Source organism: Frieseomelitta varia, unplaced genomic scaffold (assembly GCF_011392965.1).
Source record: "Frieseomelitta varia isolate USP_RPSP 00005682 unplaced genomic scaffold, Fvar_1.2 scaffold_909, whole genome shotgun sequence".
In the NCBI taxonomy this organism is placed as follows: domain Eukaryota; kingdom Metazoa; phylum Arthropoda; class Insecta; order Hymenoptera; family Apidae; genus Frieseomelitta; species Frieseomelitta varia.
Window position 1 is genome coordinate 520,338 of NW_025110711.1, and position 18,880 is coordinate 539,217.

The following is an 18,880-nucleotide window of genomic DNA, read 5'->3' on the forward strand; positions in this document are numbered from 1 at the left end:
ACTTGTTCTTAAAGGATGACAGAAAAGATCGGACTCGATACCTGAATGAATGTGTTTCGTACCTTTATTAAAATATTCAATTACACAAAGTTTTGCACATTCGCGCCGTGTTTATGCAGTGATATTCATGATCCATGCGTCGATGATTTATCATCGTGGCAGTTGGAGAAATTATTTCGTGAATGTTGGATCTACGCGTATGCCGATTGTCATACGTCTGGATGACGGAAACGTTGCGATTCGCGCGTATGGTAGACCTCGAGTAACATTTTTAGCATTCCTGGAGATTGCTCGAACTCTCTGCTTTAACTTCCCCGTGAAATGTAAAAATTAAGGTTGACGATGTGAAACGACATCGAGGTGAAAATCTGGGCGAAATCGGCCGGTCTCTACGAAACGTTTCATCTTGCAGACGTACGAATAACGTTAGCTAAAGATACATCGGTATGCATGAAGATTCGTGGCACTGGCAGACTCCCAACCCTACACCAATGATGATTCGGTTAGCCATAAGAACAACGATAATGCAGCTTCACCGTGCGTTTCCTCCTGTACTAGCTTAATGCCTGAGATCCCACGCAGATGAGTCCTCACGTTCGCGTTTATTATCATCTACTATCTAAGAGAGACAAATAGCGCTTAACTGGATACGTGCTCTGATACAAAAAAAAAAAAAAGAAAAAAGAGACTGCTGAAGAGATAGAGAAGAATCGAGACCCGATCAGGTCGCGCGGATGCGACATGTCCGCCGGTGCCACTGTCGATGCGATCGGTGGAGTGAATGCCCTTGCGAGAACGACGTCGGCTATCGTCGAGGATCGACGCCAGAAGGAAAAGACTCACTTCCAAGTGTGTTTTGAGCAAATCGTTTTGATAATTTCTAATAAAGTTAAATTGGAACTTTGAACGTTGCAGACCGAACGTTTTCGAAACCTCGTCCGAAATATAAAGACACATCGACGTCTCCGTGTGAAACGAGAGACTCGATCTAAAAAAAAAGGAAAAGAAAAAATGTCTTCCTTCTGTCGATCTAAAGAGCCCCGACGATCGTGAACGGCGTGGAAAGAGTCCGACGAGCACTGACTTGGGAATTTCTTTCATTTGATATCGAAACGAATGGATGAGCGATGAAATGGCGACGAGCGGCCCGATCGCGTGGCCGCGATGGGATCGCTCGCGACGCAGTCCGATGTCTCCGCGGCGTTTTACACATTAAACAATAACGTACAATAACGTATTAAAAAATACATCTAGTTCCTCGAGTATCTCCCATGCTCTCTCTTTCACTTATCAAAACGAACAAACGCGATGCCTAAATTGTAAAGCGTTACTTGGACGGAGGGTCTAATACTTTGCCGTTGGTGCGCACTTTGATGTTGTACCTGTAGGCCGGTTCCGCTTCTGGCAGGATCGTGCTGCTGTCGTCGTCCTGGTCCTTCATCATCGACGACTCGCCCGCCTCCGGCTGGTCGTTCACGTAGTAATCTTGCACGCTGTCGTACGGTCCGATCGTGTGAGCGTCTTCCAGACCGTTGTTCGGCGACTCGGTTTCGCCGTGGACCTCGAAATAGTCCGGTGACTCTCGATGCTCGACCTTCATGTCGGAGGCGGAGCGTAGAGAGGAACGATGAACCTCGCGAGTCTGAAGGCCCTCGAACACGTTGTCTTTTCGCGCCTGTGGGCCTGGTGGGTCGGTGAAGAGGCTCGTGATGTCAGGAAGATGATCGGGCCTTGCGTTGTCGAGTTCGACGTTGGCAGGTTGTTCGTGATCCTCGATGACGACTGGCGAGGACGTGGACGGTTGCTTGTCAGATGCGGGAACGGCCGTGGTAATCAGCCTGCTGACGACCGGGTCTTCAGGTGATTTTCCATCGACAGAGCTCTCCTCTTCCTCCGGTGTTAATTTCTCGTCGATGCTGCCCTGATTCTGCTCGTCGTTCTTGCCGGTGTTGCTTTCCTCGTGCTCGTCGATTTGGTCGTCGCTGGCTGGCGCCGATGTGGTTGTTATGTACGGTCTGCGATTTCTGGAAATCGCGCAGATCTGCTTTCAGGGGAGCGTTGTCGTCTCGACAAAGCGAAGAGATTTAGAGAGGATTGTTATTTAAAATAGAAACAACTGTGACAGTTGTGTACAGTTATGTTAGTACATATTATTTCGTTATGGCGTTAAAGTCATGAGAAGTATGTGAAAAACGTCTGACACTACTACTGCTGGCTAAGAATAATATTCAGAGCAGATAGTTTGAGATTCATAAATTTCAATGGTGTCGATATCTAGTCAGTAGTGTCCACGCTTTTTCACATTTGAAATATATGTATGTATGTGTGTGTCGTGTATTTGACGTTTGCGAGAAGCGAGAGACTGTGTTATTAATTATAAAGAAGCTGTGTTCTCGTGTTTTCGATAAGCAGTTTACGTTCGAACGACAGCAAAGAATGTCGAACAGTTTCCCAAGTACCATATCTTATCAATTACTCAGTTCTACATTATCCACCAAAGCGTTTTTCATCAGTTTGCATTATTCTGCACGGAGAAAAAAACTTCATCGACTCGTTAAGCCATCGTGGCTTGCTACGACCACCAATTTAATTAACGCACGAGACAAAGAAGTCTTGTCTGCAATTAACGTTAAACGCATTCGCATCGGAGGCCGCGTTCGCCCGATTAATTTGCATACGAAGGGACCTCGTCGTGGTCGTAAAATTGTTCGCGAGTCGCTTGGAAAACCACCATCAACCCCCCGGCGTAAATACACGGCTACGAGAATCATGTCGCCAATTATCTCTTCCAGCGTTCTTGTTATCTTATCTCTGTCCCACCTCCCACTTATTTTTTTGTCCGTGCGCCATCAAGATTCACCTTTAACTACACAAGTGATAGCCTGTCTCATTCTCTCTCTCTCTCTCTCTCTCTCTCTCTCTCTCTCTCTTTCTCTGTCATTCCCGGCGGTTTCGTGTATGTTTTTGTGACAAGTATTATCTCACCTCTTACCCCTGAGTCGCAGAGACTGGAATGCTGCCGTAGTTGTAGTAGTAGCATCTCGTTTGCTCGCAGATGAAGTCCTTAACCAAGGTGCAATCCTGAGCCTCCCAGGCTAACGTCGGTGCCGCCATCGCCACGCATCCGTCCGCGCTGCCGCTGTCGCCGCTGAAACCGAGCAAGTTCCGGATTAGAATTTAAATCATCCCCGTTGCCGGCCGTTTACCGATTCGGTGCACGCGTTTCCGGGTAGAGGCACACGCACGCCACGGAAGGGACGCGGTCGATAATTATCGTTCGTGACGGCGGAACGATCTTCGACCTATTGTCTTCGTTGACGAGAGAAAAGGAAAAGAAGCCTTCGTTACATGCGCTTCTACTTGCCTGGTTCTTTTACTTATGGTATATTAAATACGTGACGCTACGTGTTTCCTTTCTTTTGTAAACGCGAAGGATTTCCGGTTCTGATGGTACTTTTTAAACGAAGAATCATCGCAAGTCGATTTTGCTTCGATCCGTTTTTACATTACCTCGGAAATTATTAGAGTTTTACAGAGCGTGGTAATTTTCATATTTTGTCTTAATGAAATTTCTGTGTATGTGTTTTTTTTTTTTGTTTATATTATAATTGTTATAAAGATGGAAGATCCAGTTTGGTATTATCCCGACAGGTTACAGAGTCCTTAATTTCATAGCGACGTCTGCTTCTCTCTGTCCGTGGAATTCTTCCCCAAACAAAGAATTATATTACACCGTTCCAATCTATTATCGCGAAAGGTTGCAGGATAAGGTTCTTAATTCCAAAGGTTGTTACAAAGTAATCTATGGATTGATTTTGGTGGAAGTTTTAACTGGTGCAGGTTAGCGATTACCTTTCGCGTGCCACTCGTTGAGGTTCGGTACCGGGTGGAACGTCGGCAGGTCTGTTGCCAGGTCGCCTCAGCATGTAGTCGAAGGTGGCATTGAACGGAAGACCGGTGCTCATCCACAGGAACATGTCCGTGCCCAACTTGTTACCGGATGTCCAGAAGTCGTATTTAACGTAGCCGGCGTTTTTCAAGTACTGCGTCATCGTGTCGGCTTTTTCCTTGGTCTCGAAAGAGGCCAACTGCAAGCCAAGCGAACGACAGTACTGATAGGCCAGGAAGTAGTTCAGCTCCGGACTGTAGGGATTCATCCTTGACACGAAGTATTGCACGCCGTCTAGCTGAATCGTCGTGATTCTTTGAGCTGTAAATTCGTTTCGTTCAATTCGTCATTAAATTATGATCCGTGCTCCGGTCAATATCGAAGAAGAAATATGAAAATTTCTGCTTACTAAATGCAGATAGAATCTTTTACAATTTATATTCTTAATATGTTTATTATCGAAATTTATACGCTTTGCCTGTGGAATGGAAAATTTAATTATGTTTGAAATAAAGGCATTTCTAAACATGTACATCTACAGATGTCTTATATTTTCATTCGTTCAAATGCCCACTACAACAGAATTTTTATTTTGGTATATATTATGTTTAATAAAATAAAGGCATTTCTAGACATGTACATCTATAGATGTCTTACATTTTCATTCGTGGAATGTTGAATACTGTGTCATAGAATTTATACTGTGTTACTCAAAATTTTCTTTGTCGATGATACTATTCTTACCTCGATCGTTCGAGAATATTATAATTCAGATTGTCAATGTGTTAAAGCAATTGTTTCCACGCGGCATTCCTATATGGAATTGAATTTATTGAAATGAATTCAAAATTATGTGTCGATGTTACGCTGTTTATTTAAGAATCAATTCAACGGCTTCAAAAGCGATCTGACGAAAATAAAAAACGAAACTCCTTTCTTGCCCTCGTATTATCTCATCGAGGCACGTCGCCGCCATTGACTTCCGACCAGGCCACAAATGGCAGCCCCAAGACGCGGGAAAAATCATCCCGTGAATTCTAATCTACCGGGTGTTCCGTTTTAGCGTCGTCGCTCGGACCGTTACGTCTGGCAACAACTATGAATATTTTTCTTATTCGTTGAGTTACGCGATGGATCGATGTTCACGAATTCCCATTCCCATTCGCATCGAATTCTATAGCCTATCAGAATTTCAAATTGAAATCTAGATCCACCGTTTCCCATTGTGTCCCGCTTTCTTTCTTTCTCTTCCCGTTAATTAAGCCTCGTGAGGTTCGTTACGATACGGATCGTGCTAAAAAAAAAAAAAAGAAAGAAACTGCAGCATCAGTTTGCAGCATCACGTCGAACGGGTCGATTGTGTTCGGTTCAGCTCAGTTCGCTGCCGCTCGTTATAAATCATTTTCCATCGCGATTTTAATTTATTACCTCTCTGGCGTGTGTGTGTGCGCGCGTGTGCGTGCGTGCGTGATGTATATATATATATATATATACATTAGCGACGCTGTTCGTTTTAGCCAGCTTCACCGAGTGACTCTGTACTTTGTGAGAAGTGGCGTGTTCACACGATACGTACCGTGCGAGTTCATCGACCTTCTACGTCTATTTGGTTAACTGTACTTACTTACAAATTATGACCGGTTTCGTTTAGGCAACCGAATAATTTCCGCGGGGCTGGCGCGAAGTTACTGGAAATTTCGCTCGAATAACTCTGTCCGAGCTATTCTCTCTTCGTTCTCTTTTTCCTTTGCGCGCAAAAAATGGCCTTCGAGTTATATACTGAAATTCTCTGACAAACGTAGAGCTTGATAATTTTTTTCAATGTACTTGCTAGAATATAAAATTCTACGTCGTAATTCGTGATCGTATTCGATATTCGATGGGAAAAAGAAAAAAATGTGACCTTTCGCGGAGAAATGTTACGATACTCTAGACGAGAATAGTGGAAATGGCGCGTAAGTTGCGCGTAAAAATGCTCTGCGAAGCCGGCGGCACAGGTGGTGGTAAACGACCCGAAGACCTTGAGATGTCTGCCGCCGAGTGTTCTCTAGAAAGAAGACGCCCGCTAGACGTCTGCAAGCCGCAATTTCATTCACGAATTAAACGCCGCTTGTATCGCAATTAACGCGAACGTGAATTACAACGATATTGCGCGACGCTGGTGTCTGGCCAAACTGTTGGAACGAAACAAAATTTCGAAATAGAACGATCGAAGAAAAGAGAGAGAGAGAGAGAGAGAGAGAGAGAGAGAGAGAGAGAGACAGAGAGAAAAAGAAAGAAACAAACAGTTTAAAAAACAAAGAGATTCTTGAAAGTGTAACCAGACGTCTGTAAGCAGACGTAGCCATTGGAAGGAGAGTTTCTCGTTAATGAAAATCCGGACGCACTGGCTGTCCATCCGTTGAACACAAGAGAGTCGTCGCGCGAACGTAGCGTGAATAACGAGCCGCGGAGGAAACGAGTCAGAATGACGGACGAGTGATCTTGAACGTCGGGTGCGTGATCAGCGACCGCGAGTTTCCTCTTCAGCCGTTTGAATGCACCGGACGTGTCGGAGTCAGTCGACGTCTTCGCCGAGGGGAAACGAGAATACGAGGACCGAGGAGAGCGAGGGACGAACAAAGAGAAACTTGTAAAACGAATCGAGACGCGGATCGGGCCGCCGAGATCGCTGGCGTTGTTCCAACCGATACGAATCATCCTTGGGATTGCTCGGTATATTCGAAATCTAAATCTTGAACTTAAGTTTTCAACTTGGCGCGAATTTCGTGCCAATCCGTCGTGTACCGAACGAATTCCAACCGGAGTTTCCGGATGATTGCCACTCTTATCTCTCGAATTCGAATTCGAAATTCTTTCAGACTCGCGAGAGAGTAAATTCTCTGGAAATTAGATCGAAAGAGAGAAAGAAAGAGAGAGAGAGAGAGTGTGTGTGTGTGAGTGTGTGTATGTGTACGAACCTGAGGCGAAGGCCGCGACGAGCAGCAGCAGCAGAGCGATCTTCATGGTGGCGTGTGTCGATTAATCGATCAAGCAGCCGTTTCCGTTTCCGACTCTCGGAATACACCGGATGTTAGTGTTAGGGTCGCGTTCTCGGACTGGCCTCGCGCTGCGCTGTGGGCCCCCTTAAGAGTCTTCTGCCCGGATCCCAGAGGAGGGGGTCGTTGAAGATGATTCACTGGCTAACCTAGAGCAGGACGAGCGGAGTCCACGAAGGAACGAGCGGGCACGAGAGGGAGCGGGACAGCTTGAGACGTCGACGGGGGATACGAAACGATCTCTGAAATGTAATCGACTTGGCCACGCAAAAAATCTGCAAGGTGACGAGGTCAGAAAAAAGAAAAAAAAGAAAAAAAAGAAAAGAAAAGGTGAGGAGTCACAATGGATTGTCGGTGCCTGGATGGTTAGGCTAGAGAGGATGATACAGTGCGTTCGTTGACACGGCATCGTCGCGTTCTCCTATTCTCCTTTGCTCGTTCTTTCGCCAATTTTCCTCTCTCGGCCGAACTTTACAGCGTACCAACGTGTCAAAGGTGAAACGTCTCTCGCTCTTTCGTTCTTTCTCTGTACAACGAAGATTCATCGTAGGTGAATATTGTTTGACTTGAAGATTATCGACTGTTCTCCTTCTTTTTTCTTTCTTTTAACGCGTACGCGAAACGCCAAAGAACGAATCCGAACGAGATCGAAGAGCCTCCAAGAATCGGTGGAGCCCAATTGCTAATGGAACAGAGAGCGAGGCTCGAAGTTGTCGGCGAGAAGATGGTTCGTCGTCGAACTCCGCTCTCCGATCTATTTGGAGTGCACGGTACACGCTATTAATAACGTTGTTCCATCGTTTAGTTTGTTTTACGTTGGTGGTCGCGGTGGATGGAATTTCGCTTCGCCGTCCCTTCACGGTCTTCATCGTCCTGAATGGAATCGTATCGACGCGGACTGGCGCAAAAAAAGACAGCGATCGTGGCAGGCCTCAAGGTAGACTTCATTTCTGAGCGTGCCTCGCGAGAACGCGGCGCATACCATCCCTCAAAATCACCGTTTTCCATCTGTCGTGAGCCGACGTTGACGATCGCATCGGTGGACGTAAATCGCGACTCGCGACAAGAACGTTGGAAATCGATTACCAACTTCGTCTTCTCGTTGAAAGTGCTCTTGGCTCTTCTCTCTCGGATGCTGCGCAGGGAAGCGTGAAACGTTCGACTCGACGTTTATCACGAGTTGTCATATCGTAAGCTATACGTGTCAACGACATTCGGTGTGACGTAGTATACTAATTGCGCGATCGAGTCGGTACACCGTTGGTTGCAGTCACAGAGCCAGGTATTACGAGTTCAATATATTGTACGCGCACGACGGTCGAAATGACTCGGTAGAATCTCCATGAAAGTCGGTGTACATCGGCGCAGGAGGTTTTGAACCGGTTCCCTTGTTGTAAGCCTTTGGCGCCGTCTATTCTTATTCTTATTCGGATCTTTCCGTGCTTAGTTTTTTCACCGCTGGCATTGACCGGTCTCTCTCCTCCTCTCCCCCTCCCATTAAGGGAGGTATCTTCGACGTCTGAAAAACGCATAATCGCTTTACAATCGTTTAAATACATCCAGCTGCCAGTATTTTTACGCCAGTTTAATGCGCACCTACGGTCAGTGCTGGAGATAGAGGGTTCCAGTTTAAAAGCGTCCGCACGCGTTTCGCAAACGCCACACGTTAATTATTTCGATCTACGCGTTCTCTCACCATTACGATACCATGGCCACGGTAGGTACGTTCGAGGAACGAGACATTCGAGACACTTTTACGAGAATGATGCCCCATCTTAATGCACCGGACCCGATATTAACCCTTTAACACGAGGCGAAGCCTCTCGAAGTATCTCGTCTGGTCGAGAAATTTCTTGCCGGCGTTGCTTTCGTTGTGGATCCACAACTGCCCGACCGTCGGTTCCACCAACCGCTTCGGCAAAAAGTCTCTTGGCTCTCAAGGTAGGCTTCATTTCTGACCGCGTCTTCTCTCGCACGAGAGATCACACGCTTCTGCATGCACGTATCGCGTGCTTCGCCCGCGTTGCGAACGTACTGGATGTACTACCCAGGGTACCCAGTTATACTTCGATTACGATATGCAATCGGTACCGGAGAGAGACGAGATTCACTTCACTTTATCCCGGAATTTCTTTCTTTCTTCTCTTGCTTCCTTTCCCCTTTCGCTCTTGGCTCCTTTCCTCTTCTCGCGCTTCTGCTCCGCGCGCCTCGTCTTTGTTCAGGCCGTGTCCAATCAATTCGATATCCCGCGGTATCGCCGGATCGATGATCATTACACGCGACGTGTTATTTCTTGGTGTTACGGCTGGTGCGCGACCAGTCGCCGCAAAAAGGGACTCGCGTGACATCCGAAGCGTATCCCGCCTCAGTCCCTTTCGGTCGTCGAGTTCTTCTCTCCTCGTTTCCTCCACTCGCACGAAAGCGCCCGCGATCTCGCGCGTTGTTCGCCGATACGCGAGTCGATTTCAGTTCGTTCCATAACGAGCCGGGCATAATCTATTTAAAGATTCGACACGGTCGTGTCAGGTAGAAGAGCGTCGTTTGGAACGAAATTGCCGAAGTGGTATGTGCTTTATTACAGCGGAGGCCGTAACGTCAGGTCGATCGTAAATAGGAGCGGATCGTAATTGAAGCGAGGGAGTAGTTAGGACTTGAACCGGCCCTTAAAATATCTCTCGTTCACTCTTAGATCCCTTCTGCAACTATTCCCCTCTATACGCTCTCTATCTTTAGAATATACTTTATTATTAGAAATTATCCAGGGATGGTTATTTTCAGCTCTCTCGTGCTATTCTCATTATAGATTCTCATTATGACGAGGTGTTTCCCGATCGTGGCGCGTTTAATTAAATTCTCGATGGTAATCGAATTTACTGCGATGACGTGGTTTGTTAGCGAGCGAGCTTATATCTGTATTCGTGAAGGAAGGCACGCGAAGGAAGAGGAAAAGAGCTGGTGTGACTGCGATTGTGACTAAACAGGCGGCTGAAGTCGAATCTAGTATGCCGGGGACCACGTAGCTTTGCGTGGGTCACGTTTCGCTGGTACATTGGCGCAGGTCAGTTTAACAGGTCGGACTCGCAGCGACGTATTCCCATGGGAATGCAGTCGGCAGAGCGCAGCGGAGTGCACTTAGGTCCGGCAAATGCCTACGGGGGTCTCCGTTTGTGGCCATATATCGGTGGGTGAAACGAAAGCAGAAGCTCGATCCTGGATAAACAAGCGATCCTCCACCACCTTCTTCGTCCCGTTTGTCTTCGTTCCTCCGTCGCGTTCGCCCTATCTGCGTGAACGAGACGCTAGGAACAACTTTTCACAGCCAGGCCGAGGGACTTCTCTTGGTCTTTCTCTCTTTTCTTTTTCTTTTTTCTTCTTTTTTGCGAAAACAAAAGAAAAGGGAGGCTCTCGAGAGCTGCAGGCGACGCTTAACGTTGAACGAAGAAGAGGGAGAAGAAGAACGAGAAGAAGAAGAAGAAGTATAGAAAGAGAATGAGCAGGAGGAGAATAAGAAAGAGGCGCCGGTGGTGGTGGTGAAGGAGGAGGCAAAGAAAGAGAGGTGAAGATGCTACAGGGGATTCTCGAGGTCTATTTCAGGCCCTGCCAGCAATCGCTATGTAAGGCCCCTTCGTTCCTTCTATCTTTCTCTCCACTCTCTGAAGAGTAGCTCTTCTCTTTTCCTCTACTCAGGCCCTCGTCCCTTTTCTACCGAGGTTTCCTTTCTCCTTCGTTCTTTCGTTCTTTCGTTCCTTCGTTCCTTCGTTCGTTCCACGGACATGGAACGAACTCCGCTTTAGCCCGCGAATAGCCTCGACGTCCGAGACGATCGCGCAGGAGCTATACTGCCCTGAAGGCATCGACGGCGTCGATTCTTCCATTTTTGATACTTCTAGGACAGTGATCCTCATCATCCTGTCTCTTACCGCTAGTCGAGGTATCGACGTGTGTCTGACGTCTTGAAACGTACAAAGTCGTTCGACGTGAGACGCTCGTTTCGCGAATATTCTTCTAGTTGTCTAAGTTTTCGATTAGAAAAACCCACGGTTTTTTCTTGCGTCTATTTTACGAATTTCGTGCGTGGATTTGCGCGCAATATTAGTCGGAACGATAATCCTAATATCCAGGATTCTCTCCGTTTCCTGGAGAATCCAATTAAATCCGCGCGAAGCGGTTAGGCAACTCGGTTGGTTGCGAAAAGGTCGAGCGTCCTTGCACGCTTTTTTCTCGATTCGTGCCTTTAGAGCCGTGTCGAATCAGACCGTAGCTAATCTGCGCATCGTTCCTTCTATCTCGTATTCTCAACGTTTACGTTAGCAAGAGTTGGTCGTAAATAAAATCATTATCTTAAATTGTCCCTTTAAGCTCTGTCAATTTTTCTCATACACAGAGAGAAAGACAGAGAGAGAGAGAGAGAGAGAGAGAGAGAGAATTGTTAAAATTCTCGTTTAAAATAGCAACGAAAGAATTTCCTTTATTCACGAATTAGACGAAGTTCGATCATCGTCAAGCGAGAGAGGGTTGAGAACGCAGCGAGAGAGCTACGGATTATCGAGGATATCTTTGGTACACGGCTCATCGATTACGTACCCACGCCTTGTTATGCGCACAATGTCGCGTGTATATATATTTAGACGGTGTTGCTCCTCGGGATATAATGCGATTACACGGTGCGGCGGATCGCCGTAAGAAACGGCGAAACTCGTCGTTGGGGACACGTAACCCCGTCGCGTTTCCTAAATCATCTCCGGTATCGGGACCAGCGGTCTTTCAGTCTGTCCTCCTGTCTTCTCCTTCTCTCTCTTTCTCTCTCTACAACTGTCCCCGCAGTTGGTCCTACACGATGAAACCACCATCGCGAATCACGACCCGCGGCGCATGTGATCGCCGATAGAACGGAGAAATGGACGATAATAACAGCCGTGGCAACCGTACGATCATTAAACGCGCCTCTTGCTATCCACCGTTTTACTTGGTCCCCTGTTCTTGCCGTTGTTACGTGCCCCGGGCACCACGGGCCTGACCTAGAACCTGAAACCGTGAACTCTGTTTCTGCTTGCGGTTACAAACGGCTCTCGAAACAAGCCTGGCCGCCGTCGTTTTAATATAACTGACCAAACTGTTTCGCGGATAGATTTACGATTTCTCGCAAGGTTAAAATTTCAGGTGTTTTAATTCGAATGGTTCAATAATTGATCTGCCGAGTTCAATTTACGTTCTCTTTACGATGATTATTTTAAAATTATTTCTCGTTCTGATGTTTAAGCTCTTGCGCTGGAATGACGTGCCATCTATGTCGAGAATTTTTTGTCCCAAATTGCAACATTTTCTCAGTTTCAAAATATATATAAATATAAATGTTAAGTATATTTAAGTACAAATATATTTAAATGTAATCCAGGCAAACAAATGCCAAGTTTGTTACTTGTCAATAATCTCTATCCAGTGACATCACACCGACGAGTTCAAAAGAAAAAGAAAGCGACGACAGTTATTGTATACGGCCCATCTTCGATGGCACCTGTCAAAGATTCGCTTCATTAGTGGCCCGTTAGCTCTCGTCTTATTTTCTAACCGATTTCGAGGCGCTCGTCGGTCCCACTTAGCCGGCTGTTATATAGTTTCTCAGTATTGCGTGCAGTTACCGAGAAGGATTCCAGGGAATTATGCCTGTGGACCAGCCGGCCAGGCCTCTAAATTAAATCTCGATTCGGATAGGCGAGAATTCTATTCCCAGAGTCTCGCGGGCAGAGACATTCGTTCCACGTGGCGGCGGAATGGCGAAATTAAATCTCGGAATTTATTGGACTAGCCGCGCGAGCTCGTACGGCGAATATTTCTTATTATATTCGTCGTGGTATCGTCGTATTCAGGAGTGAGGGAGTTGATGACGTGGCTATCTGTCTGTCGAGAGTGATTTCCTGATCACGCGTCCTTGGTGTTTGAAACGTTTTCGAATCGAAAAATCGGTATCGAAACAGAGAAATTCTTTGCGCGATATCTGGGAAAATCGTGGCGATTCTTCTGGAACTGAAAGTGCTTAAGAACCAGTCGCATTTTCTACGTACGATGACCCTACGTGTCGATAACCTAGCACGATCCAGGTATTTTATTAATCCACGTCCAAGTCCCGTCATTTAGGCTAAATATACGTAATATATTTACGCGGCTACTCATCCGCGATGCGTTGTGAAAACGCGAATTTCACGAGGCCCACGCAGCCGAGCATCATACCGCGACGAATCGCGACTGTAGTAAAAAGCTGCACGGACATTCCTCCGTTTCGTTCCCCTCCCCGTGGACGTTGGAACCGACGCCAACGTAAAGGGTTACTTTTGCCGCATCAGCTTCGAAGAAACGATCGGCCAGGTCGTAGAAGAAACCGTCAGCGAGTCTGAGAATTCATCAGCGAATGCTCGCACCCTTTTCTCGACTCTCGTGTGTGCAAAGGAAACAAAAAAGAAAAAGAAAAAAGAAGATTCAAGAGAGGAATAGAGAAAGAGAGATAGAGGCCTTGGTTTCGCGAAGGAATGCAAATCGGGGACTGGTCACGAGTATTCTAATGCGCGATCGCTTCGGCTCTTCGCTTCGGCCGGCGAGGATCCTGAAACGAACGTCATACGTCCCTTTCGTATCAGCGACGCTATAAAGATACTGGCTGGCTCCTATCGTTTGCCTGCGTGTATTCCTCTCGAAACGCCGTGCGCGAAACGACGTACCGAGATAAGCGTTTCGAGATAATCGAGCGGCAGCTGCGGCAAGGTGCGTGCACCAGGTGGTAATTTGCACGTTTAAATGACGATGCATCGCGACAAATTTAACATTCGCCGCTGACACGTCGACTTCTCTCTATGCTACTACATTCTTATCATTTTCGTTCACAAATCTCTCTTCATCTCGTTACACGAGTGTTCATCGCCGACTCTTTCCTCCGGGGGTAAACGACCGAAGGAGAAGTTTCGTCGCTCGATCGTCGGCCGATTTGTAGAAAAATCGCGTATGCGATTTGAAATTGCGTTCGAGCTTCAGTTTCACGGCTACGCTGTGTTTCAACGACGCAGGAAATAGATTTCTCGCGAGGGATAGAAGGAGTTCGGAACGCGCGGTTACACGATCGAACCCCGGGATAACCTCGGGAAGAAAATACCGCGGGGCGAGAAGCGATGGAACAAAGATAGAGGGGATGGCCGGGCAGCACAGGCTGGTGGTGGTAAAGTTCACGGAAGAAACGCGTGATACGTGGAAGACGACCTGGCGAAGAAATGACCGTTCCCAAGGTGCCCAAGGATTTCGCTTTACGATTGCAAGAACGATTCGCCAATTTTTCTTTTCCTTTCCCCCGCGTTCGTCTCGCTTCTCTCTCAACTCTCGGGCCACTCGAGTGTGATCGTCCTGGCTGTATTTTACGATAAACGAGATCGTTCGCAGATCGTTCACCGATAGACTAGGCAAAAATTATTCGCAACGGGAATCGTTCTGTTAAAAATTATTTCCTCCTGTGTTCGACGAAGAAAAAGAGAAATGAGAACCCGTAGAACTGGATACTTTTTTAACCACCTGCGAATCTCTCGATTCGCGCGCACTTGGACGTTGCGCCGTTGGTAGCGCGATATGCAATCGGTTTCGCTCGGTCGAGAGTGAAACCAAAGAGAACACGTACAACCACTCTCGATGTAATCCCCGAGACCCCGCAGCTGCACGGTGCCGCATCGGCAATGCGATTCAGTAACATCATTGCCGATATCGGTTCGCCGATTTCTCGTGAGATTCGAGGGAGGAACGCGCGAGTGTGTTTCGAGACTTTTGAGCGCGAAGAGCAAAGACTCAGCGAGATCGAACGGAAACACGACAATTGAGTCGAAACGACGTTGATTTACGATCGATCAAACGATGACGATAAATGGCGCGATCGGTGCTCGTTAATCGTAATCCAACGAGCCGTTGGTGATCCGTCCCGGGATTTTTGCGAAACCGGGTGTACGGAGTGGACGGCGGTGCCTTTGAAAAGTCTCGCGCGCGTAGCCGGTCCGAGACGAGCGGCCGGTTAAGTGTAATTTGTACAGGATCTCTGAGAAGACGAGAGAAGTTCGCGGTCAAGGCTCTTTCGTTCAAGTCATTGACATCGGCCGCTAGCACGAGCAAACTGACGTTGCCCATTACATCGGGCCGGCTAATAAAACCGCGACGAAGTTTTGTTGTACAATTGCTTCATTGTCGCTCGCGTGTTGCGCCATTCCGTTCTGTTCGTTTCGTCCCTGTCGTCGAATTGTTCATGCATAGGTACTTAATTCGCTCATTGTTCCCTCGGACGGAGTAAAGACGCGATTGCAGAAGGAAGTCACTGTTTACGATTACGAGAAATTAAATCTGGAACCGGTGCACGGTCGATTTACCATCGACAAAGAAACGACGTGTTTATAATGATTAGAGAGCGATTAAAGAGCCAGAAGAAAGAAGTCTACCTGGGATAATGGCCGCGCTTCTTCTTCTTCTTCTTCTTCTTCTTCCTCCGCTAATTCGAATTCCTCGAAATAGGATCGAGTATAACGGAATCAAGGAGATCGAGAACCATTAGAGTTCCGTGGTTTTTTTAACGTCGGACGAGCCGACGCTGTTCGCCTGGCGATGATTTCATTTTAACACGCGTCGGTTCTTTCTTTCTTTTTTTCTTTTCGTCCGACGTGCCTCTTTTTCTCTCCGCTCTTTCGTCCCCGCACGCCGGACGAAATCTATTATCCCCGATGACTGTTGTTTTTCTACGATTTCTGCGAATGTCCGCCGGTGTGAATGTCCTGAACGTTGTCTCGCGGCGACGACGAGGACAACAGGGGCTGAGGACGAGCGCGACGGAACAACATTTCTTCGCGTAACACATCATCCGCAGGTGCATCGTCATCGTTTGCCCATTATTCTTATTATTCCTCGCCATCTGCCTCGACGCAGAGATATCGATCGTTACGTTGCTATCTTGGGCCTCCTTGTCACGTGCACTCTGTACAGCGCCTTAAAGACCGGAAGCGATTACGAGGCGTCAAATTGCTAATGTTCGTGTTACGTGGCCCGGCGTGTCTGCCTGATCGGAAGAACGATCGAAGATTCTTGTCCACGGGTTACGCGTGTAGCGATTGTTAAATCCCACGGTGAGCGACTTTTTGTAACCACGACCGGTACCCGACGATTATTATTCCTATCCCAGCCAGTCAATGCTCCCCTCGATGATGATGGTGTTACGCTTCTTACGGAGGCGTTCAGGTTCTTGGAAGGAACGGTTGGTTAACCGCGCGAACGTGAAACAAATAATTGGCAAACGTTAGAAGAACCTTACACTTCCAGTACTATTCGAACTGGTTTCGCGTCGATGAATTTCAGCAAATCATTATTCAAACAAGTTAAATGTTTGAGTTTCTAATGAGTTGAAGTCTTAGACGAGGAAGATTGGAGCATGTCTCGATATATTGGATCTCTCGACCCGAAGTGTATTTGATATTACCGGGTATCCGGCATCGTGTATATCTTGAAAGAATCTCAGGATAATAGGTAAAAGCGAAATGGCGGCCTCGTAGTTGTGTAAAGTCCACGGGTCCACGGTGCGATGGTCCCCACTATTAGCTATGCGCGACGCGGAGGCGTCACTTCCTCCGGTCCGACTTCCGGCCGCCGGAAACGTCCCTCTAACCACGATTGAATCCTTAAATGAAGACGCTCTCTCTGACGAGAGAGCCCTTCTCCTTCTCGGCTCGGCCGACGTGCGCCACCGACGTGCAAACTGCTAAGAAATTCTGAAATCGTGCTTCTCAGAACGTTCATTCAGCGATAAAAATACACCATAATTAATTTCACGTTAATCAACTGTTTGTTCATCGGTGCCTGTTTGTTAGCATAAGCAATGCTAATGATAATGATAATAATAATATCTAAAACACTTACTAGAACTCTACGAGAGTCTGTATTTATTTAACAATATTTATTTGACAAAGTTTTATTATTAACAATATTTATTTGATAAAGTTTTATTATTAATTTAACAATATTTATTTGACAAAGTTTCATTATTTATTTAACAATATTTATTTGACAAAGTTTCATTATTTATTTAACAATATTTATTTGACAAAGTTTCATTATTTATTTAACAATATTTATTTGACAAAGTTTCATTATTTATTTAACAATATTTATTTGACAAAGTTTCATTATTTATTTAACAATATTTATTTGACAAAGTTTCATTATTTATTTAACAATATTTATTTGATAAAGTTTTATTATTAATTTAACAATATTTATTTGACAAAGTTTCATTATTAATTTAACAATATTTATTTGACAAAGTTTCATTATTTATTTAACAATATTTATTTCACAAAGTTTCATTATTTATTTAACAATATTTATTTGACAAAGTTTCATTATTAATTTAACAATATTTATTTAACAAAGTTCTATGTGAGGGAGGCGCGTCAAATGGTTTATTGCGTTACAGCAATCGATACGGATTGACGAACGAAGACCTGAACAGACGATGGAGTAACCCGAATCAGGTACTCCATCCGGTGATTTATCACACGAAGGGCCTGATGGAGTATTGCACGAGGGTGCTGCAGAGACCTCCCTACGTTTTCGTCGACTATCATGGCCATTCACGGAGGAAGAACGTGTTTCTGTTCGGTTGCTCAAGGTCGGGTTCTTGGAGCGCCGCGGACAGGGCGAAACCGGACCAGCCGGCGCAGTATTTGGTAAGGGGACGAAAGAGGAACGAAGACTGGGGTATTATTTTTAGACACTGTGCCGGGGTTACACTGCACCGGGCAACGAGAACCTACGAACGGCTAATCTAGCGCGATCTATCGAAGTCAATTTACGAGCGGAGCGGTTCTGACGCGAGAGAGAGAGAGAGAGAGAGAGAGAGTGAGAGAGGAAGAGGGAGAGAGGGGAAAACGAGTTTCGCCCGATGTAATTTACGGCGGACAAGGATCGGGTACATCGATTCCGTGTGCTCCAATTTTACACGCTCTCCGCGAGAATACGGGCACTCGAACTATAATAGTTCGTATGAGCGTTATCGTTTTTTTTTTATTCTCGTTTCGTCGATCTCGTTCGACTTCTACGGCTAGTCTTCCATTAAAATTTTCTACCGATTTCGGTTACAATTTACCGCGACCGCGCGGCCCAGTTGATTTTTAATCGGGACGCGCGAAATTACAAAGAACTGGATAACCGAGCGGCTGTCGGCGGGTAATTCTGAGGATTCCACGCGAGATACGCGTTTCAGATGTTGCCGCACCTCATGCAAAGAATATCTCCGGCGTTCGCGTTGCCACTGTGCTCGTTCAAGGTCGAGAGGAACAAGGAGTCCACGGCTAGGGTAGCCATATGGCGGCAGTTAGGTGTCTCGAGGTACACGTCCACATAGTTGCCGATCTACCTTCGCGCGTAATATCCATTTGATCTTTGTCAACTCTTCACTGACGCACGATTTCTTTCATTTGAAAACCGTAGAAGTTACACCATGGAGAGCAGTTTCTGCGGATGTGACCAAGGAACGTTGGCTGGCTTGCATCTGGACACGAAACACCTGAAAGCGATCGGTCAAGATTTTTGCCAGGCTCTGTCGATGATGAAGGACTGCGGCGAAGATTGGAGCGTGGAGAAGTAAGTTGAAGTCGAATGATGGCAGGAAATTTGCAGAGGACTGGTAGATAGGATAAGAATAATGCGAGAGATTTTATGAACGCAGGACATTGATGGAAGACTGTTGCCCGCGAAAATGCATTTTGCGGGCGTCGAAGAAGGTTCCGCCTAAATGTATTCAGGATAAATCGGCGGTGCATCATATCGCTGCGATCCCATAACGAACGATTAAGTAGACGATTCAAGGCAAGATTTTCCACGCGATCGTATGATTAATGTCGATTGATCGTTGTTTTGAAATGTCTGTTCACCATGTTACTAATATCTC

The 18,880-nt window shown here is 46.4% G+C and overlaps 2 protein-coding genes across 10 annotated transcripts in view; one reads left to right on the top strand and one right to left on the bottom strand.

The window, feature by feature from the left end:
• The window catches only part of LOC122537457 (cytosolic carboxypeptidase 1-like), a 34,579-nt gene that overhangs the window by 15,125 nt on the left and 574 nt on the right, over positions 1-18,880 (top strand). For 7 of the 8 annotated variants that reach the window (XM_043670624.1, XM_043670626.1, XM_043670630.1 and 4 more), the window contains 4 exons: positions 17,405-17,657; positions 18,194-18,318; positions 18,421-18,573; positions 18,659-18,798. In XM_043670624.1, coding sequence (XP_043526559.1) covers positions 17,405-17,657; positions 18,194-18,318; positions 18,421-18,573; positions 18,659-18,773 — 646 coding nt within the window. In that variant the 3' untranslated portion in view covers positions 18,774-18,798. The remainder of the gene's footprint in view (positions 1-17,404; positions 17,658-18,193; positions 18,319-18,420; positions 18,574-18,658; positions 18,799-18,880) is intronic. The other variant, XM_043670627.1, reaches the window with a different exon arrangement.
• Positions 39-7,007, bottom strand: LOC122537460. Of its 2 annotated transcripts, none has more exons than XM_043670639.1 (4): positions 6,850-7,007; positions 3,853-4,210; positions 2,993-3,148; positions 39-2,024 (listed from the first exon to the last, which is right to left on the bottom strand). In XM_043670639.1, the coding sequence occupies exons 1-4, from the start codon at positions 6,893-6,895 to the stop codon at positions 1,328-1,330; spliced, it is 1,257 nt and encodes a 418-aa protein (XP_043526574.1). In that variant the 5' UTR covers positions 6,896-7,007; the 3' UTR covers positions 39-1,327. The 2 variants fall into 2 exon arrangements, with proteins under 2 accessions (XP_043526574.1, XP_043526575.1); XM_043670640.1 differs by having other exon boundaries at positions 1,891-2,024; positions 2,986-3,148.